The sequence below is a fragment of the Narcine bancroftii genome, chromosome 11 (genome assembly GCF_036971445.1).
Source record: "Narcine bancroftii isolate sNarBan1 chromosome 11, sNarBan1.hap1, whole genome shotgun sequence".
NCBI classification, from domain to species: domain Eukaryota; kingdom Metazoa; phylum Chordata; class Chondrichthyes; order Torpediniformes; family Narcinidae; genus Narcine; species Narcine bancroftii.
This window is the reverse complement of record NC_091479.1, coordinates 58,781,867-58,796,160: the sequence shown is the minus strand read 5'-3', so window position 1 is coordinate 58,796,160 and position 14,294 is coordinate 58,781,867. Positions and strand designations below refer to the sequence as shown.

The 14,294-nt window shown below is 45.3% G+C and overlaps 1 protein-coding gene across 5 annotated transcripts in view; it reads right to left on the bottom strand.

The window, feature by feature from the left end:
• LOC138745787 (NACHT, LRR and PYD domains-containing protein 3-like) overlaps positions 1 to 14,294 on the bottom strand; it is a 101,766-nt gene that overhangs the window by 12,265 nt on the left and 75,207 nt on the right. For 3 of the 5 annotated variants that reach the window (XM_069903079.1, XM_069903078.1, XM_069903083.1), the window contains 8 exons: positions 13,644 to 13,730; positions 8,700 to 8,870; positions 6,522 to 6,692; positions 4,747 to 4,917; positions 4,169 to 4,339; positions 2,746 to 2,913; positions 2,482 to 2,544; positions 1,162 to 2,340 (listed from right to left, as the gene is read on the bottom strand). In XM_069903079.1, the coding sequence (XP_069759180.1) occupies positions 2,271 to 2,340; positions 2,482 to 2,544; positions 2,746 to 2,913; positions 4,169 to 4,339; positions 4,747 to 4,917; positions 6,522 to 6,692; positions 8,700 to 8,870; positions 13,644 to 13,730 (1,072 nt within the window). In that variant the 3' untranslated portion in view covers positions 1,162 to 2,270. Of the gene's footprint in view, positions 1 to 1,161; positions 2,341 to 2,481; positions 2,545 to 2,745; positions 2,914 to 4,168; positions 4,340 to 4,746; positions 4,918 to 6,521; positions 6,693 to 8,699; positions 8,871 to 13,643; positions 13,731 to 14,294 lie in introns of those variants that run through there. The other 2 variants (XM_069903081.1, XM_069903082.1) reach the window with 2 other exon arrangements.

The following is a 14,294-nucleotide window of genomic DNA, read 5'->3' as shown; positions in this document are numbered from 1 at the left end:
GCTCTGTGGTCCTGGAGAAATGCTCTCATCTTTACCATGTGAGCATGGCGTGAATGACAATTAAAGGTGACTTGACTTAAGGAGGAAAGGATGTGGCTTTAGGGTGAAAGGGGTAAAAGTTTAGGGGGAACATTAGGGGAAAGTTCTTCAGAGAGTGGTGGGAGTGTGGGACAAGCAGTCATCTGACATGGTGAATGTGGGCTCAGTCCTAAGTTTTAAGAATAAATTAGGTAGGCACATGGATGGGAAAGGTCTGGAGGGTTATGGAATGGGAGCAGGAAAACAGAACTAGTGGAATAATGGTCAGCACAGACCAGAAGGGCCGAATGTATTTTCTGTGCTGTAGTGTTCTTTGGTTCTTTTAGAGGGATATGGGCTGAACACAGGCAAGTTGGAGGGCTTGGTCCAGCATGGATAAGGCAGGCTAAAGGGTCTTTTTTAGACCACAGCTTTCTTCTCCTCAGCAGGCCAGATGATCCCTGCACAACCTGCTCCACCTTCTGCATCCTGTCACTGACACTGTGAACCCATCGAGTTCCCAACACTTACAGGATCATCCTGTCTGAGAGGAAGCAAAGAGGTCAGCTGAGTCAAACATCTCGTTTATAACTGGAGGGTGGAAGTGGTGTCTCCACTTTTTGAGAAGATTGAAGCGGGCAAGGCTATTAGCCACCATCATGTCAACCTTCTTCAGGAGCTCAATCCAAAATCTTTCATCCAGCTGCAGTGTGGTATGGTTGCTGTAGAGAAATGGATCGGAGGACAATCCACAGGACCATGAGTCTCCCTCCACTCCCCTTCCAGTATTGTTGTCTGAAGAGGGCACAAAAAAATCGTTGAGGATCCCTTCCACCCCACACAGCATCTTTCAACTGCTGCCATCAGGAAAGAGATACAGGAGTATCAGAGCCAGTACCACCAGGGTGGGGAACAGCTTCTTCCCACAGGCAGTGAGAATGCTGAATGACCAAAGGAACTTAGGCGGCATGGTGAGTGCAAAGCCTTTACAGTGTCAGCAATTGGGTCTCGAATCCTGCGCCGTCTGTAATGAGTTTGCATATTCTCCCCGTGTCTGCGTGTTTTCCTCGGTGCTCCGGTTTCCTCCTTCAAAAAACGTACTGGGGGGTATAGGTTAATCACACTAATGATCTGAGACACTCATATTTACAAAACAATATTTATTTGTATATATGAATACTAGTCTGCATTATATATTGTCTGTATGTGTGTTATGCCTGGTAGAGGGTCTGTGTGCTTTGACCCGAGGACTAGAAATCGCTGTTTCATCAGTTGTACTTGTGTAATCAGATGACAATAAACTTGACTTGAATGATTGACAATGAGAAATATGGTTTACTGAGAGCTGAAGGTGACTTCAGATGGTCTAAATAATCTCTGCCTGTCTGGAGACAAGTAGGATCGTCCCTGTGTGGACTCTTGGCTCTTGGATTGGCGGAGATTGTTTCTGCAATTTGGTCACCACTGACCCTTGGTGAACATTGTTTCTCACTGTCCACTATTCATCACATGCCTTTGTTTGTATTAAAGGCTGAATTGTATTATTTATTGTCAGGTGGAAGAAGTACAGTGGAAAAACTTGGTATTGTGTGCTATCCATGCAAGTCAACAGGTGGTGCAATAATAGCTGACAGTTTATAGTCATATAGATGAGGACAAGGCACAAATTCACTGTAATCCTTATTTGCTGCAGCCACACAGGGATACAAAATGCACCAATGACTATCGTATGATTTAAGTTTCCACAATATGCCAAGATTTAAAAAAAGTAATAAATATATAAAATAATGAAAACAAGAGGTTTGGGAGATCTGTGTGTTCAAGTTCATTTATCATCTGTCCAATGGGACGGAAGAAAGAGCACGTCTGGAATGGGTTTGGATTTTTATAAGTCAGTGGCTTTCCTCAAGACAGCGGAAAGTGTAAACCGAGTCAATGAAAAGAAGGGACCTGAACAGTGTTCACATCTCTGCAGTTCCTTTGAGTCTGGGTCACAGCAGTTCCCGTCCTGAGCCATGATGCCCCTGGACAGCATACTTTTGTAGTACATCTGTGGAAGTTGGTGGGTTGGTGACAGGCTCTTGAAGAAATTGTGTTTCTGGGGCACAAAGTGTAGGAGACCCAGAGTTGGAGGATACAAGACAGTCGATGCCTCGGGCCGTGACCCTGAACGAGGTATGCGCTTGTGGCCATGGTGTCGACATGATTGGAGCAGGACAGCTTGTTAATGATATTTACACCGATCCACCATCTCAGGACTTCCTGAAATTTTGCCAGCATTGAGGGAGAGACCCATCCTCAGTTAAGTCTGGAACAAGACTTCTGGAACAACGAGAAAAACAGGCTGAAGGTGAACACATAATAGGTTAGGTTCATTGGTTGTGATGGAGGAGTGTGGACAGCACAACAGTGGGAAGAATAAGTTACAAGATGAAACGTTCACATTCCACTCGAAGGCCACACCTGATTCCCCGCATCGATTCCAACTGCTCCATCCCTGCTTGGCTGAACTGATTCCATCCCAACCTGAAACAAATTGAACACAAAACATAACAAAACAATCCAGACTCTTTAGTGCACAGCATTGTGCTGATTTATGTAAACCTACTCCACAACAATCCAATCCTTCCTGTCCAAGAACATCTCCCCTCCATGGAATGAGATCCTGTCCAAGAACGTCTCCCCTCCATGGAATTATAATCGTGCTCGACAGGACCACATGCTTACCCGATCCTCTGCAGACACTTGTGGTTCATGATCAGATGCCGGATGGCGGGGATGGATTTGTCCGTGAAGCAGTTCTGTCCAAGGGTTAGTGTGGTCAGTGAATCCATAGTCCCAAGCACAGTGACGAGATGCTCAGTGCAAGAATCAGTGAGCCCGGCTTTCGTCAAACTGAAGGGGAAAGAGGAATAAAATAAATTAAAAGTACATGGAAAATGGGGTTAGGGATCAGGCCTGTCAAGCTTGCTCTGCCATTCAATGAGATCACAGCTGATCAGGCCCTGGACTCAGCTGCAGTTCCCTGTCTGGGATGTTGGTGGTGTTGCTGCAGTGGGGTGCATCTCCCAGGATTTCCCCCATGGGGTCCCACTGTCCACTTTTAATGCCCGATGGCCCCATGCTGGTTTAAATTTTAGACATACAGCATGGTTATAGGCCATTTTGGCCCACAAATCCATGCCATCTAATTTACACTCAATTAATCTACATCCCCGGTACATTTCAAATGGTGGGAAGAAACTGGAACCCCTGGGAAAATCCATGCAGACACTGGGAGAACATACAAACTCCTTACAGACAGTGCAGGATTTGAACCCTGGTCCCAATCACTGGTGCTATAAAGGCGTTGAGCTAACCGCTACACCACCTGTGCCACCACTACATAAAAGCCTGTACGGCATTGGAGAACACAGAGATCAGCCCAGACCTTGAGGATGGTGGGCTCCAGGACAGCAACAGATTACTGAGGGGCTCCTGAGTGGAAGAACCCCTTCTGCCAAAAGGAAATGGCCCAACAGAGTCAAAGACCACAGCAAAGTGTGAAGTAATGCACTTTGGATTATGAGGGTATGGATGGATGTGGTGGACAGCCAGCACCTATGTCCCCCAGGGCAGCAATGACCAATCCCACTCAATATTTAAAGTGAGCGAAAGTACATTTAGGGAGATGTCAGTGGTACTTTTTTTAAAAAAAAGAATGGTGGATGCCTGGAATGTAATGCTGGGGTTGGTGGCAAAGGCTGCTACAATAGGGACATTCAAAAGACTTTGAAGACACAGGCATATGGATGCAAGAAAAATAGAGTATGGTTGTCTGTGAGGTTTTGATGAGTGAGACTGATGCTGGTATAAAAAGATTGGCACAACATTGGGCTATACCATCCATGATAATAAAGGAATCTTGGATCTTGAATTTTGTTCCTCAATTCCCCCACTATTCAAAAATCTATATATTTTTTTTTTAAATATATTCAATGAGGCTGCCTCACTGCTTCCTTGGGTAGAGAACTATCCTAATTCTCCAGCCAATTGCGCATCAAGTTGTTCCATGTGAGATTAGTTGCGATGACGGCATCACAGAACATAGAACAAGAGGGAGAGTAAAGGCCCTCGGGGCCAGGTGAGTGGTTCACAGGCTGGTCCTTACCCCAGCATCTCCAACTGCCATCCTGGTTTACTCAAAGCCTCGAACAATTGCTCCACTCCTGTGTCTCCCAGTTCATTCTGATTCAGGTACAAAACTGTCAGAGAACAGTTTACACAGAGAGCAGATGCAAGTTCCTTAGTACCGATGGCGGTGAGACCGACACAATCCAACCTGGGGGATCAGGGAGAAGGAAGAGAGTGAGAGAGGGAAATGACAAGGTTAGGGGAGGGAAGGTATGAAAAGGGGACAGGGAGAGATAAGAGAGAGGGAAATGAAAAGGAGGGAGATTAAGTGAGGAGGAAAGTAAAGGGCCAGGATGGAAATGATATGAAAATTGGAGAGAGGAGGGTGAGGAAAAGAAAGCAGGAAAGGACAAGGGAGAGCAAAAGGCAATGAAAAGGAGGGATAGAGGGAGAGAAGGAGGGAGATGAAAAGTGAGTGGGGAGGGAAATAGGAAGGAGAGGGAGACATCAAGAGTGAGGGTGTTGCAAGAGATTATGTGCATTTATTGGCAGCATCACCAAGGTCGAGGACCATCTAACACCAGATAGTAGACGCAAACACCATGTGCCACTTACCACAGTCTTTGCATTTTATTGCCTGGTTTCCCCAAAGCCTTTGCCAACAGTTCCACACCCGAATCTCCCAGCTCATTGTCACTCAGATTTAGTTCAGTCAGTGAATGGTTTGTACTAAGAACGTCAGCAAGATACCCAGCAGAAATCTCCGTGAGATCATTGTCACCCAGCCTGCATGAGAAGTGAGATTCTCTTTAATTCTCAGCTAAAACTGAAGGGCAGGATTTGTACTGAGGCTATTATTCTCACCCTGGATCATCCATAGACCAGCTTAAGTCATCCTTTAATGATCAAGGACCAGTTGGAACCACCCCAAAGTAGAGGGGGAGAGTTCGAGTCCCTTCCCAGCCCATCGAGACATTTGTGTGTTGTTACACAAACTTTTTAAACATCGAGCACTGCAGCTCAGGAGCAGTCTCTTCAGCCCATGATGCCTGAATTAAACAGAATCAGTGCTGCTAATGCATAATCCATATTTCTTGATTCCCTGCATATTCATGTGTCTGTTTAGAACCCTCTTAAACACTGTGTAAAAAAAAAACTTGCCCTGCACATCTCCTTTAAACTTTTCTTCTCTCATCCACATTGCAAGTCCTCCAGCACTGAATGAGACCACAAAACTGCTCTCATACTGCCTTGCCTGTGGTAAAATGATCTTGCTTTTAATTGCAATCCTACCCTCCATAATTATGCTCTTTACACAGTGAAATAAATTTTAGAGATTAACTTCTCACTGCACTGGGTATGTTGTGACAAACAAACAGTCTCAAAACCTTATGCCAAAACCTCAAACTGAAAGCTAAAGTCCTTTACATTTTACCCCAGGAAAAGGATTCTGTCAACCCCATCTCTGAATGATCACAAGACTCTGTGTTTTAGCTGACCAACTGATTCACAAGGAGAAAGAGTTACACACAGGTCGGGGAGAAGAGTTGAAAAAAGAGCTCAGCACTATATTGGACCAATCAAAATGCAATTCATTTAAATTCGTACACTGGTTGCTGGTGCTATAACAGCATTGTGCTAACAGCAACCCCCTCCCAAGTTTACAGATAAAGCCTTACTAATGTACTTACTAATATACTAATAAACGTACCAACTCTTACCAGACAAGTTTAGGGAGGCACTTTGGGAAAGTTGCCCCAGTAGCGAGCGGCATCAGCCGGTTCTTAATCCTGGGTGGAATCATTTTATTCAAACACAACTTTATTGAAAGTTTATTCAAACTGTTGCTGTAGGAGGGGTGGGGCACGACCGGGACACTCTGCTGGTTGAATGTTTGCTCCAGTCATGATCGCTTACATACCTTTGTCAGGAGGAGAGTGAGAGTGTCAGGATCACCCATGTGGGAGCGAGCCAATAAGAAAGACAGAGGAGTTTAGTTGAGTGGTGTTTGGGGAGTTGTGCCATGACACTCAAAGGGTAGTGTGTTGCTTCAGAGAACAGTGACTTTTACAATTTTAAACTTTTATTTAAAACTTTATTTATTCTTATTTATTTCATTTATATTTATTTCTTTGATTTCTTTTTGCTGGATATTCGAGTTTCCACTTGATTAAAGGCCAAATAATGGGCATTTTACTGTAATTGATCAGTCACAAAAAGAATCCTTCTCACTGTACTAAGTACTTTGTGACAGATAAACTGAAAGTCCAAGAAGCTCTGTTTGTATTTCAGATCTACAGCACCTGCACTGCTTAGCTATTTAGTCTTGATTTAACTCCTTTGAATAAGGATGAGAGATATAAAACAACCTTTCACGACCTGATACTTACTGTATCTTCTTAAGGTTACACTCTGGTTTCCTCAGGACCTCCGACAATGTTCTCACCCCTGAATCTTCAAATGAATTGCTATGTACGTCAAGTGCAATCAAAGATTGGTTGGCCTCAAGAGCAGTGGCAAGATCCTTCACACAAGACACTCCAAGACGATTTGAAAACAGTCTAAGAAGGCAAAGCGAGAAAACGAAGAGATTATTCTATGCACATCTCCAATACCAATGTACAATGTTCTTCTGACAATGCAGCAATTGCTACACAATGAACAAAAGAAAACCCACTGAAAGTATCCCATCTGGAGGCATCAGAGCGTAGAATGGGAACTGCTCTGCCTGAGATCACAAGCTGCAGAAATGGTGAATGTAGCTCAGAACATCACAAAGACTTCCCTCCCCTCCATCAACTCTATCTACACTTCCCGCTGCTAAAGGAAGGCAGCCAACGTACTGAAGGACGCATCACACTCTTTTCTCCCTCCTTCCACCGGACGTGTACAATTGTGCACCAACAGGATTAAAGACAGTTTCTTCCCTGCAGAGATCAGGCTGTTGAATGAATTTCACAACAGATCTCTTGCGCTGCCCTTGCAACGTATTCATTGATCTTTTCACTGTGATAACACATACTGCAACATGGCCTCGCTCTTCTACTTTGTATTGCTACATGAATGTCTGAGCAGACTTGCCGAAGAACCCTTCTCACTGTACCAGGTAAAATGTGACAATAAAATTAAGGCAGCATGGCTAGCGTATAAATTAGTGCAATGCTCTTACAGTGCCAGTGATCAGGATTCAAAGAAGTTTGTAGGTTCTCTCCGTGTCTGCATGTGCTTTCCCTAGGGGCTCTGGTTTCCTCCCACCCTTTAAAACGTACCAGGGGAGTGTAGGTTAATTGAGTATAATTGGGCAGTCTAGGCTCATGGGCAAGAAAGGCCTGTTATTGTGCTGTATGTACAGTATGTAAAAAGAAACTTTTTTCCTCTGGACTATCAGATAAAATTATGAAAGACATCAATAGGGTGCAGTCAGAAGTGATTTTCCTCAGGTAAAAATGTCACATTCTAAAGGACATATGTTTGAGGAGAGTTGGAAGAGTTCAATGGCAATGTGCTGGGTTACATTTATTTTGAAAACAGAGTAGTGGGTCCCTGGAACGGGCTGCCGTTAAGTGGAAGCAGATAAAATAGTAATTTAAATTTAATTTTCCAGAGACATAAATATGCAGGGAATAAAGGGACTGGGATCCTGTGCAAGCAGCAGAGGTTCAGTTTAATTTGGGAATCATGTTGAGCCCAGACATAATGGGGTGAAGGGTCTTTTCCTGTGCTGTAATAATAATCTTCTAATAATTGGATGCAACTCAGGGGCAGCCTGAGCAATTCACGCTGCCAATAATCTTTTTCTCTGATTTGAGGAGAGAACCATGCATGGTATCATATCCACGTTTTTAGTCTTTTAATTTCCTCTTCTGATTATCTAAGCCGGAGAGGTTAGGGAACTTTTTAGTTTAGATTCAAGTTGATTAATACGTCAAATACATCAGGACATTAAATAATTAACCAAAATATTCATGCACAATTCAATTTGGTCAATTCTTATGCTGAGACAGTGAGCCTAAGATATGTGTTGCTTGGCAACAACAGCCAAAGCTGAAATTCCATTTGCCCTGAGTAAGGACAGTGAGAGACTGGATTGTGAGTTTCCTGGTAACAGCAATCTGACTTGATGAATTTCTAATAGTTTTGTTTCTCTCTAGATATGTGATTTTCTGGAATTATGGGAATCAAAACTGTGGAAATACCTGAGCGTTTGTGCGTCTGGTCCACAATATGGTGCATCATATGGATGGACACTGTATAGCTTCCTGCTGATGGGATAATACTTGCTGCCAGGAGGTGACTGAGATTGGTTAATGTCACAGTGCTGGAGAATTTAAACCCATGCATTTGTCTGCTCAGAGAACTGGATCCTCTGGGGACGGGGACGGGGTGGGGGGGGGGGGGGTGGTGGGATATGGACTTCCCACAAGCCTGTGTAATGGATAAATGGAATTGGCTAAAGTCTGAGTCCTTCATTGCTCGGGAGAGGAAACTGTTGATTGGGACCTCACCCAGAATCTGGATTGAGGATCAACACCGATCCTCCACAACACCATCACATGCCTGCTACTTACTCCAGTTCCTGGATTGCACTGTTTGGGTGACTCAGAATAGCAGCCAAGGTTTTCACTCCTGCATCTCGCAACTGATTTTCACCCAGGTACAGATAACGCAGTGAGCAGTTCATACTGAGAGCAGAGGCGAGACTCTCAGCGCAAGATGCTGTGAGATGATTGTTCTTCAGCCTATGCAAATAGTAACCAAATAGAAAAGGAAGACAGGAAAAAAATTCATGACTAATGATAAGGCAATGTTTAATTAGGACATCTTTGTCATTTCCCTGAAAATGAAGATAGGGTAGAGCAGTGAACTAGGATTTATTGGTAGTGTGTTGTACTGACCCCATCTGCTCACATATAACTCTGATTTCCTGCCTAAACGCAGAACCCTTCTGAAGCTAATAAAAACATTTGTTCTCTCTCCAGTCATGAGTGCTTTTATTCACACTACAATTTTATTAGCTTATTCCCTAAACCATGTAAGTGCTACCCAAGCCAGGTACGATGCTTATAGACCCTCTGTCCCCTGAAGTGGCTGAGGAGTTCATGTACTGACTAGACTGCTTTCAGGCTTACCTGAACACGACCAGAGACATCTTCCACAGCGATGAACTCTAGGTCCATATTCGTTTCAAGGGTAGGATCAAAAGGGGTACAGTCATCAGGGACTGCACTATATATGATGCTGCCATCGAGGCGTTGAAGACTCAGTACCTGAAGTCGCAAAACGAAGTCCTAGCGAGGGGCACTGACATGCTTTACATCGTCAACAGCCAGGAAAGACCATTGATGACTACCTGCTGGATCTGTGGACATTTGTCAAGAAATGCAGGCACAAAGATCATGAAGAACAGATCCAGGACACTCAAGTCGTGGGGGTCCTCATGAGGTACATGACGTAGCGACTGCTCGAGTTGGGCAAGAAGAACCTGGCTAGCCAAATCGTTGGAACAGGCCGAGTCAAGAACGATGACCTCAAAGGTAGTGAGCTCGATCATCCAGGTACCTCTTCCAAGGACCGGCTGCTCCCGCTACCCCAGCCCTAATGGCTACCGCTTCCCGTGCAAGGGAGAGCTATTTCTGTGGCAAGATCCAGCATCCCCCAATCTCGTTGCCCAGCTAAAGACTCAGTGTATTCCATCTGTGACAAGAAAGGACATTGGGCGAGGGTTTACCACGCGAGGGGAAGTCCACGGCCTGCACCACTCCCGGATCTGATTCCAGCCCAGGTCGTCTGCCCCAAATCCACCCGAATCTACATGCTGCGCTAAATGTCAACGAACGGTGGCAGTGAGAAAATGGCACGAAAAGGCTTGGCAGCCATCCTGCCGCAACTCAAATTCAAACTCAGTGCCATCATCGTCAGAGGAAGTCGGAGGGCGATCATCTTGCCACACCACGGTGTCAATGCCATCGAGTGAGGGATATGGAGTCTCCGGGGTCCTTGCCTCAATGGTTCTAGACCAGGACAGACCTCACCAGCCCAGCATCTCCAATAGTGACTGTGAAGGTAAATGAACACTCCACTAAATGCCAAATCAACACAGGCTCTACTGAAAGCTTCATAGACTCACAGACTGTGCAGGAATGCAACCTAAAGATGTATTCTTCCAATTATCGTATGTTCCTTCCATCTCATTCGCATTCCACATGTATTTAACAACATTGTATAGTGCACGTTGTTTGAAGGGGGTGGGGGGTGGGGGGGAATTCTGTAAGATACGCCTGTATGAACTTGATGAATTGTGTGCTCCGGTGCTGTTGGGTCTGGACTTCCTGTGTCACCATAAAAGCGTGACCTTGGAGTATTCTGGTCCCCTCCCCTGTTTGGAACAGAACAGAGGGCCCCTAAAATTAGAACCCACATGCAGCATCTCCACACTGAATATCAACCCCCCACCTCTCTTCCCAAATCTGTTCTCAGACTGCAAACCTTTAACTACCAAGAACAGGAGGTACAGGACATCAGATCGAGATTTTATAAAGTTCAAGTGGAAAGCGACGCTTCGGACGAAGCTCTGGCCGCTACCCTTAACTAGACGGTCAGGCCGGTTACATTTTTTTCTTGGACATTACAGGGCTACGAGCTCTGGAACCCTTCGTTGGAGAAAAGGAGGCTCAAGCCATTGAGGAAGCCATACACTAACTGGCTGGTAGGAAATTAACACTCTTCACTGACTAGCACTAGTTGCATTCATATTTAATAATGTCAAGAGGGGAAAAATCAAAAATGACAAGATTGATAGGTGGAGGATCGAGCTCTCCACCTCCAATTATGCCAGGAGCCCTTAATGACCCTCCAGATGCTTTATCCAGAGGAAGCTGTGCCTCTGCACACACTGACCAACTGCAGTCTCTGCATAATGAGCTCTGCCATGCAGTGGTTACCCGCATGGCTCATTTTGTCAAGTCACACAATCTGCCCTACTCCATGGAAGATGTCAGGGAAATGACCAAAGTCTTGCCAGATGAGTGTGGAGTGCAAGCTGCACTTCTACCTACCCACAAAGGCACACCTGATCAAGTCATCCAGGCCCTTCCAATGGCTCAGTGTCGATTTTCAGGGACCTCTCCCCTCCACGAGCGGGAACACTTTCTTCCTCTCTATCATTGATGTGTACTCCCACTTCCCATTCGCCATCCCATGTCCAGATACACCCACTTCGTCAGTCACAAAGACCCTAGATTCTATTTTCACCCTGTTCGGGTATCCCAGCTATATTCATAGCGACTGGAGCTCATCCTTTATGAGTGACAAGCTACGTCAGTACCTGCTGGCGAGGGACATCACATCCAGCAGGACTACTAGCTATAACCCCTAGGGAACGGGAAGGTTGAAAAGGAGAACGCCACAGTCTGGAAGGCTATCAAACTGGCCACGAGGTCGAAAGGCCTTTCAGACTCACACTGGCAGGAAGTCCACCCTATGGCGCTCCATTCCATCCGGTTGCTACAATGTACCGTGACCAATGCTACTCCTCATAAGCTCCTATTCAATTTCGAGAGAAGGTCGGCATTGGGAACTTCACACAGTCTGGCCCACCACTCCTGGTCCAGTCCTTCTCAGGAAGCACATGAGGAGAAGCAAGACTGACCCCCTGGTGGAAAGGGTGAAACTGCTCCATGCCAATCCCACATACGTGTATGTGGGGTACCTGGATGGCAGGGAGGACACCATCTCCATCAGGGACCTGGCACTCGCTGGAACAGATGGTCTGTTGCCTCAAGTGCCATGCGAGCTGTGAAGTTTATTCTCACCTCCCCCAGATAGGGCCTCAGATGATCCAGTTCAGGAGAAAAGTGCATCCCCCTCCATTGTTGAGCCGGAGACCCAGCCCACCTCTCCTCCCTCACAAGGGGATCAGGAGACTCATGGAGTCCGAGGCCCCCCAGTGCTAAGACGCTCCACCAGGATCTCCAGACCCACGAACCGCTTAAATCTGTCAATTTGTAAATAACAGTATAATTTTCAACTTTTTTTCTGATCACAGACCATAAATTCTGCAGAAAGGAGTGAATGCTGTGAACTGGAATTTATAGTTAGTGTGTTGCCTCCCGGCACCGCCCCCATCTGCTCACATATAACCCTGGTTTCCTGCTTACCGAGAACCCTTTTTAAGACGACTGGGAGACCCTACCCTCAATTATAAGCTAATAAAAGCGTATGTCATTCCTTCAGTCGTGAGAGCTTTTATTCGTGCCACAGGAAGAAAGCACATGGTGTACTTCCTTCATTGGGCAGGGCTTTGAATATATGAATAAGAAAATCATGCTGTACTTGAATTATTGTGTGCAATTCTGGTCGCCCCAAATGTGCGTTTTTGATGGAGTGGAGAGTTGATAGAAGTTTGTAAACTCATGAGGCATGGGTAGGGTAGACAGTCAGCATCTTTCTCCCAGGTTAAAAATGTCAAGCAGTCGAGGATTTAAGGTGAGGGGGTAAGGTTTTGCGCGATTTTGTATAGAGAGCGTTAGGTGCCCGAAATACGCTGGTGGAGGCAGATACAATCAGAGGAATGAATAGCTTTTCACAAGTGATGTGCGAAATGTGGCACTGTCAGTCTGATGTAATGGTAGTACTGATACTGGCATGGACTTGGGAGAGCAGGGAGCAGAGACATAGTGCTCTTCTACCCCGGTCGTGTTGCCGATGGCCCTGAATAGGCTTTAAACAGCCTGTTGAAAGGGAGTGACTTAGTGTTATTTTAAAATAGCCTGGAACCATAGGATTCAGTGCCCACAGCGGACCACAGGGGTTGCAGACTCCAAATGATCAGAGGACCAGTGCAGGGCACCAGAAGAGGAAAATCACCCCACTGAGGGGAAGCTTAGGGGACAACCCTACAGGGAAGGTGACCATGGCAGCAGATCAGCGAGGGGCTCAGCAGCTGAAGGATTCACAGAGGCTGCAGGTGACGGGTGAAGGATCCATTTTGGCTGCTGGAGAGTGAATGATCCACACAGGCTGCAGGAAATTGAAGGACCGACTCAAGGTGCGGGCTGCAGGAGACTGGTCTGTGGGAACCAGGTATCAGGACAGGGATTCATAAGGGTGCCAAGAGCAAGAAACGCACATGAAGGATCTCAGGCACTGAAAGCTTCCTGATGGTATTGGTGGTACAGAACTGGGTTCGCCAATGGATTAGACAGGAGGCTGTGTGGCTGCAGAGGTTGCAGGAGAGTGTGAGCACCAGTCAAAGTTCTGTGTGCCTTTATACAAGCAAAAGTTGAGAAATTTTGTGTATTATTATTACATTTTGTGCATTATTTCATGACAAACAAGAAATCATAAATCTTGAATGCAAGGGTTGGATCACAAGCAAGCAGTACATATTTAGTTTAATTTGGCATCATTTTCTGTGCAGACACCATGGGAAAAGGGCTTTCTCCTGTGCTGCACTGCTTTATGTTCTATGTTTGCACATCCAATTATTGCAATCTGTCTCAGCCCATACTTACTCCAGCAACTGGATTTTGCAATCTTGTTTCGCTAGAACATCAGACAGCAGATTTACTCCCGAATCTCCCAGTTTATTGTTATCCAGTCTAAACACAAACAGGTATGGAAGGAAACATTAAACTTCAAGTTTTATTTGGATATTACAAGGCACGCACCAAAATGGGGAATTAATTAACAAGTATCCTCACGTTGAATGGTGTGGGATGGAAGAATGAATAATTCTGTCACATGTACCAAAATACAATAAAAAGCTTCATTTTGCATGCTATCCAGGCAAATCAACTCAAACAACAGGTTGTGCAACAGTAATAAATAGGGTGAAACACGAAAGTATGTAGATGCTTCATGTGGTAAAAACACACCACAGTGCTGGAGGAACTCAGCTGGTCTTTTCAGTGTCGATAGGAGGCAAAGTATGGGAAGTATTTTGGGCCTGAACCCTTCTTCAAGGAATAAGCAGAAAGAAATAAATCAACAACTAAATAAAACAATAAAGTCAGAGAAGTGCAGCAATAAGTCAAATATTGCCAGGAATGGAGGAAAACACAGTTAAAAAATAGTGCAAGACCCGCACCACCAGGTTCCCTCCATCATCAGACTCAACAACAAACTCAATCAGGGACTCATTTAAGGACTCTTACTTGTGCACT